The 13,904-nt window shown below is 41.8% G+C and overlaps 1 protein-coding gene across 14 annotated transcripts in view; it reads right to left on the bottom strand.

Annotated features, from left to right (window-relative positions):
* LOC148855239 (Tetratricopeptide repeat (TPR)-like superfamily protein) overlaps positions 1-13,904 on the bottom strand; it is an 86,931-nt gene that overhangs the window by 32,219 nt on the left and 40,808 nt on the right. For all 14 annotated transcript variants that reach the window (XR_016095099.1, XR_016095100.1, XM_088941929.1 and 11 more), the window contains 4 exons: positions 10,095-10,106; positions 9,867-9,932; positions 3,984-4,052; positions 3,823-3,879 (listed from right to left, as the gene is read on the bottom strand). Coding sequence is in view for 12 of the 14 variants with exons in the window: in XM_088941929.1 (XP_088798055.1) it covers positions 3,823-3,879; positions 3,984-4,052; positions 9,867-9,932; positions 10,095-10,106 (204 nt within the window). In the remaining 2 variants the exon portion in view is untranslated. The remainder of the gene's footprint in view (positions 1-3,822; positions 3,880-3,983; positions 4,053-9,866; positions 9,933-10,094; positions 10,107-13,904) is intronic.

Here is a 13,904-nt window from a genome sequence, read left to right as displayed (position 1 = left end):
TTTATATGGTTGGGACAGAAAAACAGCACAATGATGTTTTTCTAATTCACAAGACTCACACTTAAAACACGAATGATTTTTATTCATGAATAACTTGGGAGATAGATGCTTTAAATATTGAACGCTAGGATGCCCTAACAGATAATGCCATAACAAAACTTCACTATCACTAGAAACAGAGATAGAGCTGAAACAAATCTGGCGGTCTTGCATTCCAAAAGTTGATCCTTTATTAAAGAGGTAGAGGCTACCATCCAGTTTAGCACCCCCAATCATCTTTCCCGAGGTTAAATCATGAAATTCACAACAAGACCAAAAATTAACCTGACAATTATGATCAAGGGTTAGTTTGCTGACAGATAAGAGATTGTATGATAGGTTTGGAACATGTAGAACATCTTTAAGGTTTAGAGAAGGAGAAATAGACATAGTTCCTTTCCCAGCAACAGTAGCAAAGGAACCATCTGCAATTTTAACCTTTTGATTCCCTGCACAGGGTGTATATGAAGAGAAGAATTGTGAAGTACCGGTCATTTGATCAGTGGCACCTGAATCTAATATCCAGGAACCATTAGATTTGGTACAAGCAATGGTTGCAGTGAAAATTTTACCTGACTGGGCTAGAGAGTAGGATGGGTTAGAGTTTCTTAACGATTGAGATTGAAACATTTTATATAAGTGCTCTATTTGTTCCTTTGTGAAAGGAAGAGACTCTAAGGATGATTGCTGCCCTGGATCCGAATTGCTTACTTGATGCGCACGGACATCTCCCCCTGACTTGTTGTCACTGTCTGATTTTTTCTTCCAATCTACTGGTTTCCCATGCAGCTTCCAGCAGGTGTCACGAGTATGCCATGGCATTTTACAATGATCACACCAAGGCCTTTGCTTTCCTCCTCGTTTATCTCCGTCTACGTCTACCCTCGGGCCACAAGAGCGGACCCTTCATTCTCAGTTTTTGTTTCATTAACATTCCTCAACATCACTTGCCGTCGTACTTCTTCTCTACACACTTCTGAAAAAACTTCTCTTATTGTAGGCAAGGGCTTTCACCCTAAAATACGTTCCCAAACCTCATCGAGTTCTTTATTCAAACCAGCCAAGAAGACAAAGACCCGACCTCTTTCTATCTTCTTTTAGTACTGAGCACTGTCACTCGGACTTTCCCATTCTTCTTCAAATAAATCCAGCTCCAGCCAAATAGCCATCATCTCATTATAATAAGCAGTTACTTCCCACTTACCTTGTTGCATCTTCCAAATTCGGGTATTCAGTTCGAATAGTTGTGAATGATTGTCCAAATCTGAATAGGTCTCCCTAATAGCTTCCCACACATCACGAGTAGTCGGCAGGGACATGAATGGTTTTCCAACCACAGGATCCATAGAGTTGATCAGCCAGGCAGTAACCATAGAATTTTCAGAACACCACTACCTGTACTTTGGATCATCAGTGGCTGGCGGTTTTACTTTGCCATTCAAATAGCCGAGTTTCCCTTTGTCGTCGATCACCAACCGCACAGACTGAGACCACTCAAGATAATTCTTTCCATTCAATTTGTAAAAGGTAATTTGAAGAGAATTCTCAGAAAGAGAGATGGTCGCTGACTGAATACCTCCCTCCAAAGATGTCACACCATTGGTAGCATCCGAAGAGGTTGAACCAGAGCCAACCATGGTGGCCTTAAAATTCATGATCGGACCCTAAAGCTCTGATACCCTGTGGAAAAATAAAGCGGAAGAGAAGAAGAAATGAAGAGGGAGAGAAGAAGAAATACTTCTATATTGATAATATGTTGATAAAACATGTTGAGCATACAACTTAAACAAGAAAAGATAGGAGAGACAAACTCCTAGGATCCCTCTCAATTACTCCTAGAATCTCTCTCAATTAGGGATTGATTAAATCTTTCCCTTAATCCTAGGATATGACTTTCCTAATTTTATTCAAATCAAATCTTTCTAAATTTGCAGCAAATCATATCTTTCTTAATTTGTCGCAAATCATATCTTACCAACACAAAATATAGAAAGATGTTTTATGAAATGATAAAAGAAGCATAGGCACACCTTTTAAATTATTATCTTGTTGCAAATCATTAAACAAAGCTAAGAAACTATGGTTATAGACAAAGAATACGTTATGAAGTTGCCCTGTGAACTTTAAAATTCAGAGTAAGAAAAAGTTTAACTCATAGAAAATGTAAATGATTGTAATAGATCAACTAAATAATGTATTATACTAACAAAAAGCTAATATTTAACATCATGTTTGAAATGAATATTGAGCTTGCTCAACGTAGTAATCATGTAAGTTAGGTGGGCAATAACATTGTTACTTAACGTATTTACAATAGTGTATACATTATAATATTATCTCTTGGACTCTACATAGTACTGGTAGTGTTCACTGGGGAATATGTTGATTCTAGTAAAATTTCATGTGGCTACCTATGGAAGTGGAAATGGAAATATGTCATGGAAACTATTTGTTGTACTGCATATGGTGCTGGTAGGGAAATGTCGATTCCGGTAAAATTTCGTAACACTACCCATGGAAGTGAAAATATGTCGTGGAAATAGTAGGGAAATTAGGGACATTTTAAACCATGTTTATATCTCAGTCATAAAGACTCAGTCAATAGAACATTTTCCAGGCAAAAGTCATGTTCCAGAAGGAAAGTAGTCATGATTAGAAAACCATTTCCATTAGGAATCACTCTTGTACTCAATATAATGGAAACACAATCCATCAACTGAGGCTTCTTGCGTATCACTGTATTGGAGACTGAACTACAGGAACTGATGCAAAAGGCCTGGAGGATTTTAAGGGAATCGTGATCAGTTTGAGAATGGAATTTCTTCAACAAACAACACTTGATGCAGGAGCATCAAGCATAAAATATTTAGGCCTACATTCAGCCCAATCCTGAAAAGGCCCAATGGTTTATAAAAGTAGTCAAAACACTTTTAAATGCAATTAGTTTTAGGAACCTAAAAGTCAGAAAGGGAAAATTACAGATGCAGAATGTGGGAATGATATTAGATAAATGACAAAGCCAACATTCCAAATTAGAGCATTAAGTAGTAAATTTAATCAATTAGGAGTTGATTATGCATAGGAATTATTAAGACTAGTCGAAATGGGTGCAACTACTTGATAAATAAAGACACCTAACGTAATTGTTAATTTCTCTTTATATTAGTAAATCCGTCAGCTTACTTTGAGCATTTCCTCATATTACTTCTTTGATTGTTTAGTTCATTGCTGCAGTCCCAATTTTTCTGATTCAGACAGGAAAATACCAAAGAGGATAGCCATTGAGGGATGGAAGGAAACTTTCCATTGGTTTGTTCGTTGACTCATCTTGCTTAAAGAACAATAATTCTAAAGATTTTTTATTCAAGAAGGTAATGAAATAAAATTCTATTCAAAAAGGGGAATTAATAACTCTGAATCCAAGGTACTGTTTAATAACAGATGAAATGGCTGACCTGAATGACTTGTTGCTTTGTCATTTAGTGAATAAGATTTTAAGGAGGTAGTAAGCTCCATGAAGGGTGAAGCTGAAGTTGTGCTAATTACTATACCCTCAAATATTTTATCAACTAAAAGAGAAAGCATTGAGTCAGTTCAGCCACTTCAGCTGTCATCAAACAGTTATATGTTAGCATGAAAAAAAAACAAAGGACAGCATAATATATTATACATAAAGTAGAATCTTCAAGATCACAAGTTGTACTAGGAGATCAGAATGGAAATTCTCAAAATCATTCTAACGAAGCACTAAAAATTTGGGGAAGTAATTCTAAAATGTGTTACCTGAGCAAGTTTCCGCAATCTCCGCAGGCAAATAACTGATTCCCCTTGGCCAGCTTCCTAAATGACACAAAAACAATTTTAATAGTCAGAAAAGTAAGAGAAGAGCAGAAAATCCAGCTGTCCAGTTTATGTTTATATGAAAGAATGATCCACGGAAGGACCTCTAATATCCTCACAGAATCTTGAACAAGAGCCTCAGCATCCTTCTCTTTTCCTAAAAGATTGAGAACCTGAGAGATATTGTTGTAGCTTAGTGTCTTCACTAGAAACACAAATGATGTATAATAATAAGGGAAAAGAAGGTGTAAGACAATAAAAATATATTTGTGGGTAAACAAGTGGATCTTTACTAATATATATGGTAAGACCCAGAGCAGATGACAAAACGAAGGCCTTACATAGCAACAAAGGATCGCAAATGAAACGGAATTGGGTTGGCCCCTTGCTATTTACCTCGCAAAGCCACATCAATCAAGTCTCATGTGGTGCCTTGTGAGACCGCAATAAATGAATCTCACAAAAGCCACCTCATTGGGTCATTGAATCTTGTAGTCTTGTTAAACTGCAAATAGCCCAATATTGTGAGAGTCATCTTGCCAAACCACTGAATCCCACCTTGCAGAATGCTTTGCAAAGCGACAATACCTCACATGGTTACAATGATTTTGCCTCACATGAGTGAGATATCTTGTCTCACCTAGCTATATTTACTTCACAAAGTCTGCAAGGTGTCCAGAGACAGATATGCGTGTATAGCTTGCAAGGCAAGTAGACAAGAGAGTATAATGAAGGTTAGATTCAGAGTGTCAGACGTGTGATCAGTGCCTCACGGAAACCAGGAAAGGCTATACCTGAGTATCATACCTTGTGGCCCCGAAAGACGCATGTTCCAGAGAGGTCTAAAGGACCTATCTCCGGGCTAACCTAAACTAAGGAATGTTTAGGAATTCTTGCTCCATGCACACAACCTTGTTCCCTCATTTCTATAAATAGGGAAACCCTTATCTGTGAAGGGGATTCAGATCCTAGTCCATTTGAGTCCTATGTCCTATAACATCTTTCTTCCCCACTTCCAAAGCTCTAAGTCCATCATTATCCCTGTTGGCTTACAGGAGGAAGAAGATACATTCAGAATTTCAGATCTTAGTCAGGGTTGGGTTCAAGCAAGAACCACTGGGGCAGGAGAGGCAGTCGAAAAAGTAGTAGCAAGAGATCGGAGTGGGATCGGGACTCGAACATGCCTGCTCTTTTCCTTTTGGATCTGCTGCATCTGACACGGGTGAGGGCGAGGTGGGGATACTCAACGAAGAGCTGGCTGCTCTAAACTGCCCCTCTTCTCGGTAGCAGAAAGAAGGTTTTCAGTAGCAGTTTTCTTCCTGGCCCTGGGCATAGATCTGGATTTAAGGAAGAAAAACCGCTCGTATCGAAGTGCATATATAATATAAGATATGTTGATCCATCATTCCTTCATCCAGATGATTCGGTAAACAGATTGGACACACTGCCCACCAGCAATAGGAGCAAAAGATAGCCTTTCATAACCTTTTCGGTTCACTTTGTGTCTTCATGATCGTCTAGTCCGCACTTTCTACACAGCAGCAGCCCCCCTTATGTTAGGGGGGCTGCTTGTTGGGGCAATCTTTGACAAAACCCACCCCAGAAAACGTAGGCTTGCTCGAAAGCCGGAGTGCGCTAGCAGCATGTTGAAAAACTACTGCACGTGCTAGCATGCAGCTCCAGCTTGCTCGGATGCAACAAGCGAGAAAACTACAGCGCAAGAAGCAACGGATTGAGCATTAGCGCTCAAGCCGTTGTGCGGTAGCGCAGCCAGCGCTAGTGCATGCACCCGTTTTGAATCTTGCTGATAGCCATGCTAGCGCTCAAGCTGTTGCGTGGTAGCGCAGCCGAGCAAGCAATTCAAAGCCGTTGCTTGTTGCGCTACATCCGTTTTTGAATCTTGCTGCTCCAACTTTCTTCGCATGCTTTCACGCTGACGTGCTCAAGCCGTTGCGCTAACGTGTTGTGGGGGGGCGAAGCCAAATACTAGTGCGGAGATGAGATTAATGCTCCGCTCGCCCTCTTATCGCCACTTTATCCTCTAAACACCTAGCCCTTCGCCGAAGCTTCTTTCTTTTGATCAAGGCTCATAGGCTCTCTATGTTCGTAGTTGAAAGGGAATGTACCTCTTGCAGGGAGTCTTTGGTCCCAAGGGGATCCCTATTCTTTAACGAGCCGGAATTCTATCAAGACAGTTCTGCATGTGGTGCTTTCTTCGAGCTGTCCATCCCTATTTGCCCTTGATCTCCTCGTGTCGTGGTCCCACAGCAGGTATCCACCCATCTTGTTGCAGCTCTTCGTCCGTCCAACATAGCAAACTCACCTTTGTTTGCTCTCCACATCGTCAGAGCGCCCCACCCCAGGACGTTGGCTGCTATGTACGTAGATTAGACCTGTTCATGGGCCGGGCCAGGTCGGGCTCGGGCCGGGCTTTCACTTGTCATTAAGGGAAATATGCTAGGCCCGAGCCCAAGCCCGACCCGACCAACGGACCTATAACTTGGGCCCGAGCCCGGCCCTGATAAAAAGCCTGAAGTCCAACCTAATAAAAAAACAATTTTCCCTATTCAAATTAGAATTAAAAATTCAGATAGTTTTTTTTTCCTATTTAAATGAACAATGGGCTTACAAGATGGTTTCTTCCCCTTTCTTTTATATTTTAAAACACAGTTTTACATTCTTAAATCAAAAAATTTATTCAAATGGACATAACCACATTACTCATTTTAAGTCTAATATTAGATCGGGTCGGGCCGGGCTATTTTGACAATACCCGAGCCCAGCTCAAATTTATTGCGGGCTGGGATTTTTGGCCCGAATTTAAGCCCGCGGGCCTATAAACACGTTCAAGCCCGTCCGAAGGCCGGGCCGGGCTAGGCCAGCCCATCGGGCCACTCGGTCCATGAACAGGTCTAACGTAGATTGGGCTAGGCCCGCACTTGTTCCATCCAACCCAGCCCGAAGTCATACAATTCTTGTTCAATCCATAAACTGGTCCCCCCTAGCTGGGTATTTGACTAGTCGACCGATCCATACTTTGCCTCACCACTTTCAACAAAGTCATCCAACACGGCATTGCCTGAAGAGATGAGAGCTCCATCATATGGATAGCCGAACCCTGCAGGTAGGTAGGGCGAAAATTCAAAAATTTCTCTCTCCCATGTGGGAATCATATTCCCTATTCTAGAAAACTGCATTTTCAAGGATCAATCTTGAACCTAAACCGGACCAAACTTGAAACCAAAAGGTAGGAGAGGGATGTACCAGATACGGAGTAACAGTAACTCCCAACGAATGTATTCACGCCCAAGGAAAACGCCAAAGATTGCTCCCACTGAAGATGACACAGCGTAGGGTGGAGCAGAATCAGTAGGTGGTTCTTCCCAAGAACCGAATTCTTCAGCAAGAATTCGATGGAGGGTGAGTGAGCACGACTTCAGATCAGTTTTTCACCAAAAACTGATATCAAGAACCTTTCTTGATCGCTCCTACTGGTGGAGAACGAACTGGCAATGGTGGCAGCAATAGGAGGCAAAAGCAGAAGATGGCATCAATCTTACTGGAGCTGTCTTCTCTCTTGAATCTGTAATCAGCTTGGGTGAATTGGGGTTCGCCCTCCTCCTCTATTTATAGCCTTAAAGATAGCTTCTCCTAATCCCATTAGGAGTTTCCTAATTCAAATCTTTATTTGAATCTGGACTCTCTTTAAGAGATAAGGATAAATCCTTATCTTATCTGCAGATAAAGATCAGCCCTCCTAATCTTATTAGAAGTTTTCTAATCCAAATCTTTATTTGGATTTGGACTCTCTGAGTGGATAGGGATAAGTCCCTATTCTATCTGCTGATCTAAATCCCAGATCCACCCCTCTTTAATTAATCAAATTAAATCAGTTCAAATTGGGCTTTAGGCCCATTAAGTCTATGTGCTCATTCAGCCTCCAAATTGCTGCCCAATTGGGTTTCCTTGTATGGCGTGGGACCCAAACATTGATCCACACATCAGCCACATGGGTTCAGTCTAGCCTCTGTTACAAGGCCTGGCCAAATTCACTGTAGGAGACAACGAACCCCTAAGCCCATCACATGGGCTCTTACTGGGCCCAATACTTACACTATGTGGTCCATGGACCAAGCCACCTTATAAAAACCCAAGGACTTGAGCAGATGCAAGATTAGCCCATCAGGTATTACCTTCAATGGTCTTACACTTAACCTCTCAGCCCATAATGATCAAACACTGCTTGACAAGAGAGGAACTCTCCCTCGGTTGCAAGGAACAATGTTGCACTCTCTACTCACATGGATCCCGAGAATTAAAACCTTTTGCAAACATTTTGAAACCATAATATATATGTATATATATATCTCTATATAAATATATTTTGCAAAACAATTTTCAACGATTGAAATCGGTTGTCGGCAGCTTTGGTTTCAATCAGAGAGAGTGCATCCCCGATCATTACCTTTGTCCGACAAAGGGGCTGATCCTATCATATGATCACCCACTCAGATGAATTCTTGGACTGTCCCAACATACCAGGTTTTGACCCCCTCTAAGGATCTCACTGATTGGCATATCAAAGATAGCCCAATCCAACACCTAGTGTAGTATCATAATCGAATCTAAGGGTCAGGTGTAACATTCCATTTTTGCCCACCAATCTCCAAGGTCCAGGGCAATACTGGAATTTTGGTCCGGTTCAGGGTTTCAAGAAAACTCACACTGCATGTACCTCAGGTTTCACCCTGGCAGCTGAGACAAGCCACCCCAACCAACTTGGCGGCACATCACTGTCAACCTTGACAGGATAAATCTCCCTAGATCTATCCAACGGCTGTGAACATTCTAAACTAACACGAGTCTCATATGTGTCCAGTTTAAGGGTATTACACAGAAACACACCGCCAATAACATGAATCAAATATGTACTTTATTCATTTACATTAAATGTCATAAGGTACATCAATCTAATTAGAGATAAGGGCATACACTGTCTAACATTGCCATCCAGAGAGCCTTTGAGAAAAACAGTACTTTCCCATCTCAATGTAACGTCGACCCATCAACTTCCCATACTCAATCCACTTCGCTTCCAAACAAACTCAATTCATAACATGGATCAACAGTTCACTTATAAACCTACTCAACCACAACAAGAAGGGAAGCCCCCTAAAATACTTAACATTAACTACACTGATCTTTTCCAAAACCTCCTTACCCAAAACATGATCCAACACCCACGCATCAAATTCGATGCTCCCAAACACACGCGAAGACCAGTACCGTCACTTTCATTGAGCACCCGATCATCTCGTAGGAAAGTGTAATGCTTTATATACTACTCCGTTAATTGCCTTTGGACGTCCCCCACATCAAATACTTCTCTGTTCATTTGGGGAGTCAGGCGGGCTTCTCCATTGAGGCCGAAGCACTTTTTTGGTTTCGAAATAAATATGGGTTCTCAAAAATAAACGAGTGCTACCACTCTGATAATGGGGGTGTAGTCGAGACTGAATGGTTCTTGAAGCACAGCGAGTTTTCTAACAATGGCAAAGGAGTACCCGGACATCATGGGATCCTACGTTCTCCCTCTCCTTCTATCATTCAATCCTATGAATCCGCAAGTCGTGACATTAGGTACAGCCTAGATGACATGTGAAGTACAGATCACTTAGCGCCGCTCCATTACTATGTTGTGATATTAGTTTGATAAGGAAGAAGAGTTTGAGAGCAAAATATGAGAGTAATCTGTCTATCCTCTCTCAAATAACATTTATAATAACACCCCTGTGAACATAAAACATGCAATACAACAAAGTCACAGGAAAGCCAATTAGCAATATGCAACTCTTTGCAGCTTCATTTTCAAAAGCAAAGCCAATTTATATCCAAGCTACATCCACCTTTCAGATAGAGAGAACAGAGAATGAAATAGAAGCAATAAATTGAAAAAAAAAAAACACAATGGCAAATTAAGATGCTACCATTCCAAGATGATACATCGTATCTGCATAGTCTCTATGGGCATATCCAAGAACACGCCCTTTGATCTACAAAGTACAAGGTGATATTGAAGTCAAAATTTGAAATCATTATACAGTAAGAACAAATAGAAAATGGCTACCAAACAACAGATGATAAGGAAATATTGTGAAGAAAATTATGAATCATGACCAGAGAATGAACATGATGCAACAGTAGTAGATTCATACCTTTAAAGCCCGCTGCCAGAGGATGCATGAAACAGAAAGAAAAATAGTTGTTAGTATGTTGGATCCACTGTCATAAAAGTTATACAAAAACACCTTAACAAGATTATAAGAAAAGAAAGGTTGGACTGGTAATAATTCAAGGACATTTACTGCACACCAAGCATGTTCAGAAAACAAAGAGAAAGTTATGAAAAATATATCACAAGCTATTGAAGCAAACTCACATACTTTCCATTTATCAAGACTAAATGCATACAGTAATTTGTTTGAAATGTGAAAACACTTTGACTGAAGCTCTAAAAGTCTGGGTTATCTGTCAAGAGGTTACCTTGGATTTGGGATTGTTGAGTGCACGTGGCAAGAATAGTATAGGTCTGGCATAAAGGGAGGTGCAAGCAGAGGGTCAGCCTGACTCGATGAACGATGTGGATCAATTATGAGGACATGAGAATGGAATTGTGCAAGGGATATTCAAGATGTTTCTAGGGATCTACAGCTGAAGGGAAATGAGAACAAGTAGTTTGTATGGAAATAGGAGTAGTTGACGATCTGTTTATAAGAGGTCAGATACAATACCTGATGAAGATGGTAGGGATGGTCATTGGCTGGGCCAGGGCCAGGCCCAGGCCGACTATTTGCATGGCACTAACAGCCTTGAGGTCTGCACATGCCCAGCCTGGCCCACACCCCAGGCCTGATAATACATGCCTGGGCTGGTACCATGCTGGCTAGCATGATTACAAAATATATATATATATATCATCAGTAGGAAATTCAGAACTGTAATCTGATTTGATAACAGAAATAAAAGAAAGGAAGAGAAGAAGAGATGGGAGAAGCCAATAATAGATTTGACCACCCCACACAATAGCTTATATACATATTAAGTAAAAGAAAATACAATGACCAATCTGCCCTAAATAGGGTGGCTGCTACTAATTACATAAAAAAAAACATGAAAAATAAATTTAAACTCTTGGGCCTTGGGCCCGACAGCACTAAATAAAAAGAAACAAAAAATTGCTGAATCTCAGCACTCCCCCTCAAGTTGGGAGTAAATGTCACACATTCCCAACTTGCGTAGATTATGTTCAAGCTTCTTTTTTGCAACTACCTTGGTGAGTACATCAGCAAGTTGTAAATCAGATGAAACCTATGGCAGACAAACTTCTCTAAATGTCACCCTTTCTCTTATGAAATGCCTGTCCACTTCTACATGCTTTGTCCTATCATACTGAAATAAGTTATGGACAATGTTAATTGCTCCTTGATTTTCACAGTAAAGCATCATAGGTTCCTCCACACAAATTCCAAGCTCTCCTAGTAAAGACCAAACCCAAAGAAGCTCTAAAACACCATGTGCCATAGCACTATAGCTTGCTTCTACATTTGACCTGGCTACAACTAGTTGCTTTTTACTCTTCCATGAAATCAAATTATCCCCCAACAAGAGCGCAAACTCCTGATGTGGATCTCGTATCATCTAGGTACCCTGCCCAATCTACATTTGTGTAAGCTTCTAGCTTCAAATATCAACAAACAATAACCCTTTGCCTGGGTGCCTTTTCAAATAAGCAAGTGTCCCACCAATGGCTTCGCAATGCTAAGCCCGTTGGGCATGCATGTACCAGCACACCACATGAATTGCATAGGAGATATCTAGTTGTGTCATGCACTAACAATCGGCCCACCAATCTCTGATACCTCCCAACATCCTTGACTAGCTCAACATCTAAAGCATTAATTCTGTGATTCTAGTCAATAGGTGTATCAGCTAGTTTAATCCCAAGTTTTACTCTCCTGTAGTAGGTCCAACATGGGGATGAGACCTGTAGGGGAAAGTTGAGGGTAAAGGAAGAGGTTTTAGCGAAAGGAAAGAAGCAGTGCTGAGAGTTGACGTTGGGAGGGTAGGGAGGATGGAGGAAAGAACAAAGGTGCTAAGAGCCAATCTTGTAGGGAGATTTGTTGGACTGGAATTGGATGTGGATAAAGTAGAAGCCTAGGCGAGCTTTGAAAGGGGACGCGATAAGGTGTTGGGTATTATAAAGCTGAATGCAGGGCTTTACCTCTTCATGTTTCACTGCAAAGAGTGGGCTGAGAAGGTACTAGAAGCGGAGAGGATGGAGGAAAGAACAAAGGTGCTAAGAGCCAGTCTTGTAGGGAGATTTGTTGGACTGGAATTGGATGTGAATAAAGTAGAAGCCTTGGCGAGCTTTGAATGGGGACGCGATAAGGTGTTGGGTATTATAAAGCTGAATGCAGGGCTTTACCTCTTCATGTTTCACTGCAAAGAGTGGGCTGAGAAGGTACTAGAAGCGGAGAGGACAGAGAGGGACTTAGATCATAGACTGGGATGGTGGTTCCCTACAACTGGAGGTCTGAGCGAAGATGGCAAGGGAGGAAAAGGACAGTATGGAAAGATGTAGTTGGAATACCCTTTCATGCATGGAGCATTGCCACTTTCAAGGAGATAGGTCGGTATTGTGGGAAGTTCCTGAAATTCGACGATAAAAATAGAGGTTGGGATAAGTTGGACATGGCCAAGATAATGGTAGCAGTGGAGGAGGTTGCAGATGTTCCAGATAGGATGAAATTAATCTTTGCAAGGGAAAGCTATGATATGAAGTTAACCGTGGAAGGAGAAGATGGAACCTTCCTAGGATTTTCTTTTGAGAATGGTGGGAGAGGGGAGGATTTTAAAATACTGAAGGATGGAGCTGATAGTAGAAATAAAGCCTACAACAAGAATGGTGAGGAGAAGATGATTCGTCCAAAGGACAAAGAAGATGATAAGGTGGAGAAAATGGGGGTATTTTTGGTATTTCGCAAGGCATAAGAGAAAGAAATTTCAACAAGGGGGGACATGTGGAAGGGGAGATGGAGGGAAGAAGAGAAACCCAATCAACGTGTGACAAAGAAAGGGGAAGAATTTTCACTGGCAAGGGCTAAAGAGACCAGGCAAACTTAAGCTTTTGCGAGACCCACAACCTAAAATCTCATGGAGTGGGAAATTCCAACACAGTCATGTGTCAAATGGATTGGGGGTCAAGAGGGGGAGGGGTATAATTGGGAAAAACCTTTTACAAAGGGGCAGGGTTAAAATTTTGATTAAAAAGATTGGTCAGCCAAAAGGGGGTAATGACGATTGGATCTGGGTGATAACAAGATATGACAGATGAGAAGAAGGTGGAGCTCCAGCCAAGGAGTAGCTTGGCACCGGTAGCAGGTGAACTAAAAGATGATGCCCTGAGCTGCATAAAAGGTGAAGGAATACTTAAGGAATCCACAACAGCTAGAAGGAGGTCGTCAAATATCTTGATACAAGTTGACGAGTTTAGACCTAGCACTATCTAGCTCGACTCCTATATCAGCCGATGTGCAACCTTCTCCCCCACAACATGAGGTGTATGCAGCTCTGGCAGTTGTAGCAGCTGTCATAGAACATACACTAGGTCTTTGTTATGGTCACACCAACCGGCAGCGCACTGCGGCGCAGTCATAGGCAGCAACACTCACAGCTGGCCGCACAGCAGCACGCACCGCACGACAGCAGCACTAGGCAGCAGAACGCACCACACGGCAGCAGAACACACCGCACGGCAGCGGAACGCACCTCACGGCAGCAGCACGCACCGCACGGCATCAGCACCGCGAGGCGCGTGCACTGCCCAGTAGCAGCAGTAGGGCAGGGCCCACATGACAGCCCATCAGGCCAGGCCCACACTTATCCTACCACACCAACTCTGCCCGCCAACTCACCGCCAGCTTACCTTATCCCTTATCCCTTATCTTATCTTATCCTTGTCTTAT

The sequence above is a fragment of the Nelumbo lutea genome, chromosome 4 (genome assembly GCF_056320005.1).
Source record: "Nelumbo lutea isolate HS-2025 chromosome 4, American lotus-T2T, whole genome shotgun sequence".
In the NCBI taxonomy this organism is placed as follows: Eukaryota; Viridiplantae; Streptophyta; class Magnoliopsida; order Proteales; family Nelumbonaceae; genus Nelumbo; species Nelumbo lutea.
The sequence above is the reverse complement of the archived record's forward strand: the minus strand, read 5'-3'. Positions and strand labels throughout refer to the sequence as shown.